We start from the raw sequence: 16,893 nt of genomic DNA on the forward strand, positions 1-16,893 counted from the left end.
TTGATAATGAGGTTATTGTTACTGTAAAAATACAAGTTGCACTTAATTTCTTGACAATGTCGACTCATATTGTTATACAATTTACCAATAAATAATACCCATAACTAATACATGTTCAAACCATCTTAATCATTTTGCCAACATTACACAACATAACAACTACACATGCTCTAAATGCAGATGAGCTTGTACACTGAGACATAATCCTCTCTCTCCCTTTCATTCACTAATAACAACAAAAATCTTTTTGAGTACTTTTATTTTTATTGTAATCAGATTCTTGAACTGAGCAGAATGAGACAGAAAATACATATTTACTTTGTACATTTGTACCGTTAGGTTGTCGACTAGCATGTGTTCCGTAGAACTTGTTCAGGTACTATCCCTTTTCGTACACGGTCAGTACCACCAAATGATAATTATTTATTTTACATATAAATTTTTGTACACTGAAAGTAATAATATTTTTTCCATGTACGAAAAATTACATGAAATATCAGACTGTTTATTATCAGTATGGCAGTATAATATAATAAAAAATAAGTACGTCCTTGCATTCATATCAGTGTCTTCAATTCTGCAGGCGTCTGAACTATATGGAAGTTGACACAGAGGAAGAAGAGGAGGAGATAAATAAATCTTTGAGGAGTCACAGTGCAAAAAGAGCAGATAGAAGGAAATCGGCATCCAAGTCCGCAGCTGCCACTCCAAAATCAAGGCAGGGTGAAATTACTGTTGCTTTTAGGAGACCAATTTTTGTGGATTTCTTGAATTTCTCTAAAGAGAGGTGAAAATGTGAGGTGATAAAGTTGGGTTGGCAGGATTAGCAGTAGTCTGCTAGCCTAAACAAGTTCTAGTCAGACTAGTCATTTTCATAATCTCTTTACAATGGCTAGTAAAGATTAATTTCTTGCCACTCAGCTAGTGAAGAACTAGTGAAGATTCAGTAGGACTGGTAAATTTCTGGAGCTGCTAGTTTTTCTCGATACAAAGAAATTTATGTTAAATTTTGAGACCTTTTTGGTACGTGGAGAATACTGTTGAAAATGTCATTTTTGGCTGCTTATGAACAAATTCTAGACCTTTGTTTTCCAAGCTGGTAAAGAAAAATTTAACTGGTTCTTGTATTTAATGTTATGTGATATGAGGTTTGCAAAAATCATGCTACAGAGTTGAGTGTGACCTGATTGCGGATGTAATAATGACATGATAAAGATAACTTTATAGGAAGAACAGTCTTAGTTGAAAGAAACTGAAATACGCATAAACTTAGATAGGACTAGTTATTCTGGGAAAGTTTTGTACATTAGGTTAAAAAAGAATTTGTATGTTTCCTACTGCATTTGTTTTACAATTTGGGTGGGTAGGTACTTTTTTTAAACATTGTATATGTTATAGTGATTACTATATATATTATACTAAGCACTTTAATTACTGGACTAAACCAGCTCAGTTAGTAGCACAAATTTTGGGGATTTTTTTTTTTTTAACCAAAAAATTTTATACCTGGGTGGGGGAGTGCTTGGGTTGGCAACAAAAAACAGGGATGGTCAGTTGACCGGAAACACATTATATTTTTTGCCTTATGTTCAGTTTTTTTTTTGTTTCATAATGAGCAGAAGCCTAAGGTGAGAATGCTAGATAAATCTGTGGAAAATCTGGACTTTGGACTTCACAATTGTTTGAAGCCTTTTTCAAATGGGGCTTTGTTTTCCTGGGCCCTTCACCAGAATCTAGCCCCAAGGACCCCAATTGCAAGTCTTGTAGGCCCCCTGGACTCCAGCCCATTAACACAGGTTTCATTATTGTCTTTCATGTCTGTACAAACCAGGAATTGAGAAACATATAAATTGTCCCACAGTAGTAATATTTTATCTGCTAGTCCAATCAGTAAACCAATAAAATTTCACCAGTCCAATAAAACTGATACTTTGAAAAATAATGGAAGTCACATCTTTGTTTTAATTGTGCACACAGGCAGTCTTGTGATTGACTTGTTGTATTTAGAGTAAACTTGAGGAATGCTGACCACTTTGCTCACACCCCCACACCTGTTTCATTTCCGCATAGTAAATCCCTTGAATATAACTGGATTTCAACTAAATTTTGTACACTACACAATATTGTTGAGATATTGGCAGATTTAATTTGTCAGCATTTTGTGTCACTGAAATAGCCACGTATTATCAGGCCAATTTTGTCTGAGTACAATACTTGCCGTCATTGTTAGTACCAGTGTTGGGTATGATGCTAGATATTTACGAGACCTTGGCTAAATTTACTTGTCGGCTTTCTGCATTATTGTTAAGTGGAATTATCGCCCCTGATTGTTAAACCACCCACTTTTGTTTCCATTTAGTACCTCCCTTCTTTTCACTCGGAATTAAATCCTTCTGAACACTCGTTTTCTGTAATAATCCCTGTTATCAGAACACGTGCGTCTCTATCGTCCATTGACCCTTTGGTAATTTTCAGACACGTGCGTGGAAGGCAGCATCGCGCTGCTACCACAGATGTTAAACAAACAAAAAAATACATCTTATTGGTTTATTCAGTAGGCATGGATGGACAGTAACTAGAATAGTCTAAACAACGGCCAATTCCTTTCTAAAAATGTACCCAGATAAAATAGTTTGCTGACATTTCAAAGGAAACAGATTACCTTTGAAGCACCGACTGTTATGAAAACATACTCAGCAAATGGAAAAAATACCAGTCTCAATCATGCAATACAATTATTTGATGTTGCCGCTACAATAAGAAATGGGCATTCGTTTGGTTCTCCAAAGCTGTCCTTTAGTGGTGACTTCAATAGCGCATGCACCCTTCGTCAAAGAAAGCCGACTACAATCTTTCAGTAACAGCAAAGAACTTTTCTTCAAAGGAAGACAGTACCAAACTTAAATAAAAGTGATGGAATCTGATGGATTTTTGCATTTTCCAACATGACTGGAACATGTTAACTGTGCTGTGAAAGTTTCCTTTTTGTAGGGAAAATGTTTATGCTTACGAATGCTACCACTGGCTCTTAAAATGCAAACTAACTTTTACCAACTTGGAACGTACTTTAAAGTAAATGTGCTTCATCATTCGTTACGTGATTGTGCTATGTTTTTCCACTGAATTCAGACCAATATGACCTGTCACAAAATTAATGAATATTTTAAAGCTCTGTGTGTGTGCATATTTTCGATGGAATCACTTGTATTGTGGATTCAATGTATATGATGGGGTTCGCAGGTGAGTACATGGTGTTCATACTCTGTTCATGCTATGCATTAGACATATATAAACAGGATTCACATATTATGTGCCAATTCATGGTTCTCAACATAATGTAAGCTATTATATTATGTCTTCTCTGTTTTCACTACAGGTGTATTTCTCATTTAATATCCATCAATTTAAGATGGTAACTGCCAACGAAGCACGTATTTTACCGCCCACATTTATTACCCACACCCACACACCCCACAATTTTTTGGGGGGTATGTTTTCTTCAGCTAACTGACTTGGTTGCATATAATACGGTTCGGTATATAACGCGGTCAGGTTCTATGGTTCCCAACTACCGTGTTATAGCGGGGTCATGCTGTATACATATACATATATATATATATATATATATATATATATATGAATTACAGAAGTCACTGGCTCACATGTTACATATGACACAATAGCTGTGTGGCAAGGTCACAGATTTAAGACTTGTACTTCTAGCAGCTGCTGAGTGTGAAAAGGTGTTGATCAGTTCATCATTTTAACTGTGCTAATATTTATAATGACTGTATTCAGTGGCAGATAGACCCCCAAGATGTACATGTGGTCATTATAAGAGTGCATCAAAAGGACAACTTTAGTTTTCAATATTGTGCCCTAATAAATTATCCCCGTTTGGAAAATGTATCACTCCCACCCCCAGTTAATTAGGGAATGTACTGACATTTGGATTCTGTTTTGTAGATGGATTGACTATTACAAGTAGATCTGTCTCTTTAAGGTTTGGTCTTTTCATGTTGAATTTTGATGGAAGTTGTTGCCCTATATTCAGTCAATATTTCTGTGTCACTCAGGGTTCTTATAAGGCAAAATAAAATGTGTTTCCAGACAGTAGGCCCCAGAAAGATGTTTCTGGTTTGCTAGCTGTCCCAGTTTCTCAATGCTGTCCCTAGCACTTTTATCCCCATTGGTAAAATAAAAATTACATTAAATAAAAAATCCTACCTACTTACCCTAATTTTAAAACCAGTCCAATAGGAAACACATTATTTCCTGCCTAATCAGCACTGGAGTCATATGTTGATGTGATTTGGTGTGTACCTTGTGTTGTAGACTTACATAGTGGGTTTTGACTTGCAAGCACCTGTTAACTTCGTGTCTTCACATGGGATGGCATGTGACATTAAATTGATACTTTAAGCAAGTTAGATTTCCATCATTATGCTACATTTAAAGGGTTATACCCCTGATTGCCCCTTTTTTTTATCAGCATAACTTGACTAAGCTTCATTATATTGAACCAAGTATGTCATGAAGCTTTATATTGATGAGACCCTTAATATTTGAGAGTTGTGGCCCCTGATTTTTTAAGTATTCTACATTAACATTAACAAGACTAAAATCCTCCAATTGCCTGCCCTCTCAAGAGCATAACTTTACTCAGGCAAATGTATTACTCACCAATATATTTGTGAGACTTTGATTGATTAGGATTACCAGCATTCAGCATCGTCTTTTGGATGAGTTGTCACCCCTGAATGCCATCTTATCCAACGTTGGTTTCAGTAGTTTCTATTCCCATGAAAAGAAAGTGTATCATACATATTTATACACCGTACCTTGGGGTACTTTTTGTTTGGAGTCTGTACATAAGTGGGGCACATGGGTGGATTGATTGATCAAATGTTAACTCAAGATTTGATTGAATATTAATGCTTGGCTGATTGAATGTCTTCTTTTGACATCACATTGTACTTCCTGCTTCAGTAGCCAGTAGTTAGATGCAAGCAGTCAAGGGTTCAAATCCCTACCAAGTCATACCAAAGGCTTATAAAAAATAGTACTAACATCTGCCTTGCTAGGCGCTCAGCATTAATAGGCTAGTGTTAGGACTGGTCAGCATGGTGTCCGGATAATATGACTGGGTGGGACATGATGCTACATGTCTGCGGCATGATGCCCCATTGCAAGACATCACTATAAACTGCCACACTGCAGGCATTGTAGCGATATGACTGAAATTTTTTAAATCTAAACTAAAAATCCAAATCACACATACACACACACACTGTACTTTAGGTATTATTGAACCTGTCAAGCATCATGTGATGACTTGAAGAAAAATTGTAATGATCTAAATATAATCATTATGCAAATATAATCAGAATCCTTTGACTATCCAGCTCAGATCCTTGGACAAATCATTACACTTTTGTGCATTTTTTTAAGCAGAAGTCTTTGAATTTCTCCACGTCGTAAATAGAATCACATATAACGGTTTTCTTGAATTCACAGTGATATAAATAGAATTTATAAATTGTTTCAAACACAAAAATATTTCTGTTTCATAATTTTGAACAACGTTAATGAAGAATCTAAATTTGTATTAGTACAAATTTATGGATTTCAAGGGCTCATCACACCTAACAAAGATGAAAAACTCACCTAATGTTTTCAAACTTTGATCAGGTCAAAGAAAAATGGGAGTGATGATGACAAGGAGGACCACAGCTACAACCCATCAGAGGAGGAGACTGCAAGTGATGATGTTTTTGTGCTGACAGATGAATCCCAGTCTGTCAGGAAAGCTGAACCTCAGTCTAGGAGGAAAGGGAGAAAATCGGAGGGGGCCACCCCAAAGTACAAAACATCTGTGACTCCAAGAAGCAATAAGGTATTTTTGTTTTCATCTTTGTAGAATGCATTACTTATATGAATTGAAGGCTACAATCTAACATCTATCATTTGTATTTAGGAGCAAGTTTAACAGAAGCGCATGTACACTTAAATTATTTATTGGAATAATTTTAGAGCATCTATTTTGTTAGACCATTATTAGATGATCTCCTGCGTGGTTACCACATGTTTTTATATTTTCTTTTAATTTTTAAACAGACAGATGCATAAAATTATTGGGGTTTAATATAATTAATAATATATTTTAAACAACAAAGTCCATAGATACACTGTAGACCATATTTTAGACTTAGTCCAGGACCAGAAACGGGTGGTCCTGGAAGCAGGGAGGGATTATCTCTACTGAGAGTGCTGGTTTTTTTTGTTGCATTTCTGAGAGTTTATAACATTCTATATGCCATTTTGGATTTCATCTAAGTGGATTAATTTACTCATTAGGGTAGAAGATCCATGCTGAATACTGCCACGCCCACCATACCACAGAGGATTCAGCCTTTCACTTCCCCAAGCAGTGTCCTTGAGGAGGCTAGAGCAAGGTAGTGACAACTGCTAGTATAAAGTGTATTTGATATTATTATAAAGTGTAAGTATTAGTTATATCTCTGAGAGATGTATCAATTTGAATGGCATGTGTAACTCTCACATGTTATACAGCAACTCTCACTTACCATCAGCAAATAGCCCAAAAGAGATTTTCCAAATTCTTATTGTAAAAAGTCACTTAGTTAAAATGACACTTTCTAGACTACATCTTTAATCTGTTCTTGGAAATATAAAATGTACCTTTCCTGTCTATGTGGCATGCAGATAATGGGAAGACACTTACCTTTGCACCACTAGATGGCTTCCCATCAACGAGACAATTTCCAGTTTAAGCTTTTGTGCCATACAGAATATTGTACTGCTTTGCCTGTCTTTGTTAGTTTAGCCATCTAGAAATTCTGAATGTTTTGTGTTGCGATCATTTTCAATTTTGATCAGTATTTGGGTGATTTTTTTCTTCTTTTGTGGACTTGGTTATCTAGACCATGTGCTTCAAGACAGTATCATCCAGTAAAGTGCCTGTATCTTTTGCTTATTCATATAACAAGTGTTGTTATTCTTGCATGTGAATATTTTTGTTATTCTTGTCACTTTATTTGAATGACAAAATATACCAAGTACAAAAATGTTTAAAACCCAAGAGGACCTGCATGTGATGTGTCTCTTGCTTATGTTTTTTGTATAATACTTTTGCTTGCAGTGTAAATGCAGTGGAGTCGGAAGGGATTGGATCTATTGTTTTGCTAAAAAGCTTGAATAGCAAAGAGAGTTATGGAATGTCTTTGTTGACAGAATGGGACATCTTGGGTCTTCACCCAAAGACGATCAATTGCCAGTGTAACAAGATAACTGAGTTGGATTTCGGATTCACAACAGAACACTTTTGATGGTGATACGAATACAGTGTTTAATGATGAATGACTTGAATGAGAAAAGAATTATGATTGATACATGCGTGTATAAGATCCAAATATTAGACAAGTTAACATAATCCGCACGAACCTAATAATGCAACAAATGAAAATACAAATAAATGACCTTACACAGTACAAGGACAAAGGTGAATGATTCACAGTAATTTCACATGATGAAAAGAATGATGTGTTTTACTCAAACAGTAAAATGATGAAAACAAAGGGACAGATATACAAAATATCTTTACAATCCCAAAACACTGGGTATTACAAACCCCAAAATGAGTCCATGGCTAAAAGATTACATGTATGGAGTTACACACTCCGTCACTAGCACACATGGCTACCAGTCACACTGGTCAATCAAGCAGTCATCAGTATTCCAGGTAGTCACCAACCACCATTCAGTTCCTTGGTCAATCAAGCAATCATTGCTCACCAATCAGTCAGCAATGCCTGATCACATGCTACTCGACCAGCAACACTTCACTCAGATCTATGGCTGCTATGGTTCAGCTTTACAGCTGCTGTGGTCAACTTCTTTGGGTTAGCTCTACAGCTGGTACTACGTTGACTCAGATCAGCTCAACAGCTGCAACTCTGATCCACTAAAAATACATCTATTACTGTGTAGTATGCATGACACGGGCATATACAATAACACATCATGATGTTATATGGTAAGTTATTCAAATTACATTATCAGCACAATAGTTAAAAAACAATCAACAGGTTCAGAAGTGAACCTACCCATGCCCGATAAGAATCTTACAGTACTAAACGTTTCTTAAAATGCAACTTTATGTTACTAATATAAATCTCTTGCTGTGTCACAAACAAGAATAGAAAATATTTGCATTATACTACGTAAGCCAAAGCTACATAGAAAATATACAAAAATAAATGCAGTAGTACAATAGTTATAACTTACACACAAGAAATTAATAACTCACATACCTCTACAGCTGAGGATGTGCAAGTCCTTAAAGTAGACAGCAAATGGTGAGGCATTTATAAACAGGCGATGCAGTCATACATCATCTGTGCGCTGGAAGGTTTTTCCAATTGAAAGCACTTCGCACGTGCAGCATAGGATGAACCAAACTCACTGTTTAGAAATATTGTACAATATATATAAATCACCCTTGGGTATCATTGTACACAAAAAACAAAACCCGAGTACATGTATAAAGGGATTTGTACAATTCCATGACAGCCAGAGTAGTGGGGAACCACATAATGGTGCTCCGACCCCACCCACCCCTGCTTCAAAAATGATGTGTAATGACTTCTGTAACTTTATGTTGGGCCAGCATGAAATGGACCAGCAATGGGTTTTGGAGATGGTGTCCTGGCATCCTTCCCTGATGCTGCTGGAATTGCAGATGCAAAAACTTGTTGCAAGAAGTGACAACACAGTTGCTGTCCTTCTGGGAATTTTATGTCCCTACATTGATCGCAGATCTCTAGAGTTGCTTGGAATTAATGGACGAGTGATCTCCCTTTTTTTGTTAGGGCAGTGGGTGGAAGTACCTAACTCCCACTATTTCCCCCACCCCTGCATGCCCAAATGCCCAAGGATGGCTTTAGAGCCAGTAAGTTCAGGTACATTGAGTATATTTTGGATTTGATGATCCATACTTCCATCTGTAACCCACCGCTCTCACTGTCAACCAGCCATTTGGCTAGCTGTATGTCTTGGCCAGTCACCATTGATCCGTTAAATCAGTCACCTGTGCTGCAAAGGGCCAGCTGTTTATGTAAGCGGAGTCATATAGGAATCTGATGAAGGACACATTACACTCAGCACTGTACAGCCACAATTGTGCTGTGAGCTGCAAAATGGAACTGTATGCATACATACTGCCCAAGTAGTTTCTGAGTCAACTACCAGCTGGCTGACAAAACTGACTGTCCATCTGCCCATCCATTAAACCTTTTGGTTGTGTGTACTACCAAGACAACTAAACTCAACCAGCAGGTCAGTCGTTAATGGTGAATTAATTTGCTTTGTTTGGTACCATGCAGAGATGATTGCACTGCCTCACTGAAAGGCGCCAGATACGTTTTATGCAGATATGAAAACAATGCCTGGGAACAACACACAGTGAATATGGGGATAACCTGTCATCTGACTCAACCACGGAGCACATGGAGTTGGGCTTTAAAGCAGATGCAGAAGAAATTTACCATGCTTTGCCAATTTCTGAGTGCCCACCACTGCCGTCTGTGAGACAAGCCTAAACAGTTATGGTTTTGGTAGACTTGTAAGGTGTGGATGAACAAGTCTACCCTCTTTCTGTCTACTGCTGCTATAGTTGAAGATCAGAGAGATCTCCAGATATCTCTGCGGCAAAATGTGGGACTCATGGGCGGGGATGCAAAGGCTTTCTTTTCAGACAATCAACTACCAGCATCATTCTTGTCACTGGTCCTGCACATGCTTGAACACATATAGCACTGGGCTACTGATTTTGAACAAAATCATCATAATTAGATGCACCAGGGCACACAAACTCTTGCATAGATCATGCACAATTTATACAGAATTACCACTCTTGGAGTGACTACTCCGGTGGCCTAAGTTGTTAGAGCATCCACCTTGGATGGGGCAAGTCGTGGGTTAGAACCCGGGTTTTGTCATACCAAAAACTTATAAAAATGGTACTAGCAGCTACCTTGCATGGCAATTACCATTAAGAGGTAGTGTTCGGACAGGTCGGCCTGGTGATATAATGTGACTGGGTGGGGCATGACGTGTTTTGATTCTATGACTACCCTCCAACAGTTCCAGTACTGTGGATAATTCAGAAAATGAGGGATCAGGACTATGAAGTGATTATGATTGGGTGAACAGTTCACTTGATATAGTAATTGACGTCCTGAGGAAAATCCTGTCCAAGCCAATCTGGTCAAACAGCTAAGAGTCACAGGTATTTCTCTCCTACCTGGACAGGCTTCCCATTCATGCCTGACTTTACTCAGGAGAGCCTTGTGACAAAAGGATTCTCCTTCTCGCTTATCTCTTGTCAGGAGAACATTGTAGAAAGGATTCTCCTTCTCACTTGGCTCTTGTCAACAGAACATTGTAGAAAGGATTCTCCTTCTCACTTGGCTCTTGTCAGCAGAACGTTGTAGAAAGGATTCTCTTTCTCAGTTGGCTCTTGTCAGCAGAACCTTGTAGAAAGGATTCTCCTTCTCACTTGGCTCTAGTCAGCAGAACCTTGTAGAAAGGATTCTCCTTCTCGCTTGGCTCTTGTCAGGAGAACCTTGTAAGAAGGATTCTCCTTCTCACTTGTCTCTTGTCAGGAGAATCTTGTAGCAATGAATCTCCTTCATGCTTGGCTCTAGTCAGGAGAATCTTGTAGCAAGGAATCTCCTTCATGCTTGGCTCTAGTCAGGAGAATCTTGTAGCAAGGAATCTCCTTCATGTTTGGCTCTTGCCAGGAGAATCTTGTAGCAAGGAATCTCCTTCATGCTTTTCTCTAGTCAGGAGAATCTTGTAGCAAGGAATCTCCTTCATGCTTGGCTCTTGCCAGGAGAATCTTGTAGCAACATTTGCTTCTTGTCAGGAGAGCTTTGTATAGAAAGAAATCTTTTTCACATTTGCTTCTTGTCAGGAGAGTCTTGTGTAGAAAAGATTTTCACACTTGGCTCTTATCAGGATTGAAGCCAGGAATGATGAATGGGATGATCATTATCTTGAATGAAATGAAGTTATCTAAACACTTTCTTCAGTCTTAGTATATTTTTGCTCATTTGTTAAAGAAATATCAGCTTAATCCAATTTCAGCACTTCCAACTTCCATCGCCTTCTAGCCAACTGGAATTTAGGCCAAATGGCACTTGAAAACTCTTTCATTGATTGGGTCAGAATTTAAATCCATTAGGAGAAAGACTTAAGAGTAAGTAAAGTGTGACTAAAGCATTAGGACTTTAATTTATGGAAAAGCATCAATGTGGACTGCCAATTTTGTAAGATATTCCTGAAAATTTGGCCTCATTCCCCTGTCAGTCAACCAGAGAACTCGCTACACAATGCCATTATTTAGGCAGTAGGACCTAACAGAAATATCAGGGAAGGCGTCTTACATTGTAGGACAAGCTGGGGTCCATGAAATTTTTTGAAGTTAGGAAGGGATCCTCATACCTGAAAACCACTAATCTAGTTGATGGTGAGCCACCTGTTGATGGTTAGCCGCCTGTTGATGGTAAGGAAGGTGATGGGTAAGAGTTAAGAGAAAGAAATTTCTCATCTTTTTGCGATTGGTTATGGGCATGCCAATTTTCATCTTGCTGGATTTGAGAAGTAAGATTTCTTCTGACAAAAATGTGGTCAGGTAAGTATTCTCTGAGAAACATAATTTACTAAAATATAATTTACTAATATAATATACCTTCTTTTGACAAGTCTTTCTAAAAATGTTTTAATAGACTTTATACATAGGATGAACTCAACAGAAAACTTTCATTTAAAAAAAAAATTTTGAGAAAAAAATGGCATTTGATTCAATTATTAAATAACTGAACACTAGCATATTGCATCATAATTTTAAATGGCATTTTAAAATTGGGGGGAGAGTAAATAGACAATTTACTGAGCAATTTATGAATGATTGTTAATGGACTAACAATATTTAATTTACAGTTAGAGGTAGTGTTCATTTCAACTGAGATTTTGATGCAAAAGTTCTTGAATTTGTTATGAAAAAATTTTAATCTACCCATCCATCCTTCATTGTTCAGAAGGATATTAAGCATAGGCCTGCTTAAGTCAGCAGCCTCTTTATATCACAGTTTAGTATGTGAACAATTTTGGAATTCTAACAAGTGTCAATTGTATATAATCAATAGTTTATGAATAAAAGCTTATGTTCTCTGATTAACTATTAAAACATCATTGTGTGATTGAAATAAATCTGAGTTTTTTAGGGATATTTCATGTTATGCAGCATAACATACAATAAGTCCATAAGAAAAATTTCATTTTATTGTTTGAAATTATGAGAAACATTTTAGAGGCATGAATGGATAGGAATTTCTTTTTTAAGTAAGATTAATAATTGTTTGTGTGAAGGTGATGAATTGTTGCCGTTCTATTTTCCAGAAGTGTTTTTGTCTAGGAAATCAACATGGTCAAATTGTTATCTTCAGTAACCTATATTTTTCCAAAATGCAGTACAAAAAATACATATTAATTGGTGTGCTAGAGACATCAGAAAACATAGCACCAGATTTTGAATGCTTTAGATTCAAGTTTTTTTATTATTAGCTCATCAACAAATATTATTCAGTCCTAAATTGCATTGATATATGTACAGTATAGAAAAAGTAAAATACCTTTAATAAGTTATTACTTAACCTTTTTTGTTCTTTCCAGATTACATGTATCAGCTGTACCAGAAACATTGCCATGTCGAGAGAAAGAGTTCGATGATGTTTACAACTTTGTAGAAAGTAAAATCATTGATGGAACAGGCGGGTTAGTTATCCTACTTTTAGTAACATGGAGGGATGGGGTTTCACATATATTAATCAGCAAAGGAATTTAGTTATGGAAAGGGCTTTCTTTCGGTTTAAACTGTTTTGTTTTAATGACTTTGGTGTGCACATAGAGATGTATATCCCAAGACATTTGTAATCTGAAGGGCCAGAAAAAATAAATCTACCTACATTTTATCCAGTAGTTTATGAAATCAAATAAAATACTAGCAGCTGGTCATTAAGGTGGTGATGTGAATAGAATTGAGAGAAGAATGATAGATTTAATTGGAATTGCTAAAAGTACAGGTATCTATCTTCATTTGAAAGGTATATTTCTTTCGTTTAGTTTGGAAGTTGTTAATCTTTTATGACAAGCTAGCAATATCATAAAGTTAAACCAATTTTGAGAAACCACCCCTTCTGCCAACTAAAATGTGATCTTTCAAAACAGATAGCTTCTCATAACAGATATGTACAGAAGGGCCAGTTACAAGGTCAAAATTCAACTGGGTTTAAGAAGCAAAATAAAATCATGTATTTTGTTTATTGCTCATACTTGTAAAATTTTACATGCATTGAGCTGAAAATACTTTAATATAGTGTTATGACTGTATGGTCTTAAAATAAGTGACAAAAAAGAGTGAAAATCACAAGTTTTCTCAAATTTAAAATGTATTTCTATAAAATTGAAAGTGAAAAAGTACAAATAAAGTAGAGTATGGTGAATAAAGTCCTAAACAGTCCTAAATGTTCTATGCAGATGTATTGAGTAATCTAAATGAGTTTCAGTGGTATTCCAAATGGTACCCACTGATATACAGGTGTACCAATAGTAGTGAATGAATCACACTGATATAATCCCAAAATGTCTTTAAATGAATTCTCAGTAATTCCATAATAGCTATAATTCCAGAATCTGAATAGTTCAAGCACTTAGTGATTCCAGTGAATTGCTGTATTAAATAAATAAATTCTCTCAGTTAAATATCTTCCAGTAGTGAGAGTACTGCTAAGAAAGTCTAATTCTCCAAAAAACCTCTTTCATATATAAAGCTAAAATGTAGTTTTAGAAAGTATCTCATTTAATAATCTCAGCTATAAACAAGGTCATGTTTGGTTACACTAACTAATCAGGAATTCAGTCAGCTTGACCTTTCAAGAACTTGACTCAGAATCATGTTTTCTTAAATTAGTTCAACTCAACCTTACAGTTTATGAATGAATCTACTCATTTTACAAGAACAACTTATCTCTAAAGTGCAAACTTTAATATGATAGAGAAAATAGTATTTAAAATAATATTAATTTAATAACCCTTCCAAACTATGATCTTGATAACAATGCACATAATACAGATATACATAACAATAGCATTAAAAACAAATTGATCATTAAATATTAATATTTATATTTGACATTTTTTAGTTGATGAATTGCAAAGTAGCACTTTTTTCTCCAAGAGTAACCTGTTTAAACTAGCTGCTATTTTGTGAGATGTCTCCTGTTCTTTTCAGTCTCGTGCACTCTCAAAGATCTTTGTTTTATTTATTTGTATTGGAGTTTGAGTCATTGTGAAGAGGTTAGTTACATTATCAGTTATCAGTTGTAACTTCGATTGTAGCTGTTCTGAGCAGATCTTTTGTAGACAAAAACTAAATGTGTTTTGGTCTGAGTAGATATCAGAAAAAGTCCATATATTGCTCATCAGTAGTTATGGTACTCCCCCATTATCCCCAGTGACAAAAATGGCCTTTTTCACACATGATTGCATTTTTAAAAATGTTTGCATTTCTGAATAATTGTAAATGTATAGCAATAAATAATTCCACATATTTTATTAATGGGCTATTACGTTATAAAAGTAGTTCCAGATTTTCCTTTTTGAATATTTACTTAATGTTTCAGAATTATATTATTATTGCTCACAGGATTTTAGGGGGCTTCAGACAAGAGGACTGTTTCACTTGCAGGAAACGACTTGAATCTCCTGTGGTACTTGATCAAGTTCGAAATTAATACTTAATGCCATACATGACAATGATAAACTGACAATTGGAAAATATTGACATAGAGTGGAACTTGTTCATTATGAACATAGATTTAGAGTATATCAGTGATCTACATGGGTTCATACTTAAATAGCAATAGGACCACCAGCTTGAATATTTTAGTGGCTATTTAATATTTTAGGTTACTATACCTTAATGATTCAATTTTACTGAAATTGATAACCAATATAAATGAGTGATGAAATAATAATTGTTTTTACTTAAGACAAATTAAAGAGTAATTTTAACAAAAACATAAGGCTTTTTTTAATAGCTCATCTGGACATATGATCAAGTAAGTTTATGATATCACCATGCTGTGCCACAAAACATCTGTCTGTCAACAGTTGCTGTTTCAACTTCTGTCAACTTCACTCCCCAGTTTCATGCAAATTTGGCAAGTACTATCCTGGCATGAAGACCTTTAATGTTGGTGCAAATAATGCAGATCCACTATCCAATATTGCCACAGTTACTAAATATAGTATTACTTTTGAACTCTCAGAATCCTGATTCACAGAATTTGGTCAATTTGACAACATCCTTGCATAAAGGGCTTTCAAGTTTATGCAGTTGATGCCAAATTCTGATGGCCATTTTTAAAAATAGAAAAGCATTAAAATTACTTCTCAAAAACTGCAAACATAATTTGACTGTGCATTTTGGCATTGAGGGCTTGTAACATGCAGCACTCTTTATGCATAAAGCTTTGCTAGTTTACTAAAAAGTGTTTTTCATGTGCTAAATTCACTGCTTGCTATATCTGGGATGTCATTGTACATTTCAGATGCATGTACATATCTGGGGTCCCTGGCACTGGCAAGACAGCTACAGTGCATGAAGTTATCCGTTCCTTGGTTCAAGGGTATGAAGAGGGTGATATCCCTTCTTTCAAATACATTGAAATAAATGGCATGAAACTAACGGAACCTCGTCAAGCATATGTGGAAATTCTGAAGGTAAAAGCATTATACAGGGTATTTTATAGTAAGGGCACATCAGCACAAGACAGATGGTTGAAAGTCTAAGTTGAGTTTGAGAAATGAAAACAAGTACTAAATGATAAACATTGAAAGGTAACATTGTTAGAGTTGTGTACATGGTATATAAAGTTAAAGATAAGGGTACAACTTGTAAAATCCTTAAAACATATGGGTTTTGTATCATTCCCCCTTGCTCTAGCATAGGTGATGTAGGGAGGCTGTTTTCCATCTCCAGTGAAGCTGCTTGGTGGAATTTCACTAAAAATGGCAGATATGTTACCCCTGGGGTAACCATCTGAAAGAGTTGTATAATTTTGTTCCTTTTCCCTTGTTGTGTATGGGAGGTGCCATTTGTCGGAGATTAAATACAAAGTTGCAACAAAAAAAAATTTTAAGCTCACCTGGCCATTAGCTGGAGCAAGTCTTTGCTATGGCCCTGAATGCACTGAATGTTGTGCATCAGATGAAAAGCTACTGAACCATTTTTAGCAGAGAGCATAGTAGAATGAAAGTACTTCAAGTTTGTATAAATGATGCTGACTTTGATAGAAAGCATCTGGTCATGACGACCTTTCAGGTTTATGATGCTGATTCAGTATCAGATTTGGCTGCCCTTACTAAAAATAGAAAATCCTTTAACAGGGTTCCCATAGATCAGCAAAGGGGTATAAAAAAAAAATTCTGCAAACGATGAAGATCCTGATCTGTCATAATTCACCTGCAGATCAGGGTCAATGCTGTTCCACTGATTACTTCTAAGAAACTGCACATACCCAGATCTGCCAGCACATTATGTGACTTAAGAACTGGTCTTTGCAGTTTGCAGCTGGACTCTATTGGCAAGCACATACAGCATTCCAACGAACTAAGGAGATGGTTCATTACTTAGACTCAGTGAGTTTTCTGTCTTGATGGAATTATCAAACAAGAAGAATATATGCATACACTCACAACAAAAAGCTGCAGTGACCTACATTGTTAGTATTTATTTCAATGGCTTAG

The 16,893-nt window shown here is 36.0% G+C and overlaps 1 protein-coding gene across 1 annotated transcript in view; it reads left to right on the forward strand.

Annotated features, from left to right (window-relative positions):
- Positions 1 to 16,893, forward strand: part of LOC149806500 (uncharacterized) — a 52,188-nt gene that overhangs the window by 17,450 nt on the left and 17,845 nt on the right. Inside the window, exons 6-10 of the mRNA XM_089953920.1 lie at positions 584 to 718; positions 5,692 to 5,896; positions 6,358 to 6,455; positions 12,757 to 12,858; positions 15,696 to 15,867. Of these exons, the coding sequence (XP_089810046.1) occupies positions 584 to 718; positions 5,692 to 5,896; positions 6,358 to 6,455; positions 12,757 to 12,858; positions 15,696 to 15,867 (712 nt within the window). The remainder of the gene's footprint in view (positions 1 to 583; positions 719 to 5,691; positions 5,897 to 6,357; positions 6,456 to 12,756; positions 12,859 to 15,695; positions 15,868 to 16,893) is intronic.

The sequence above is a fragment of the Sinohyriopsis cumingii genome, chromosome 1, assembly GCF_028554795.1.
Source record: "Sinohyriopsis cumingii isolate HCF-2022 chromosome 1, ASM2855479v2, whole genome shotgun sequence".
Lineage (NCBI taxonomy): Eukaryota > Metazoa > Mollusca > Bivalvia > Unionida > Unionidae > Sinohyriopsis > Sinohyriopsis cumingii.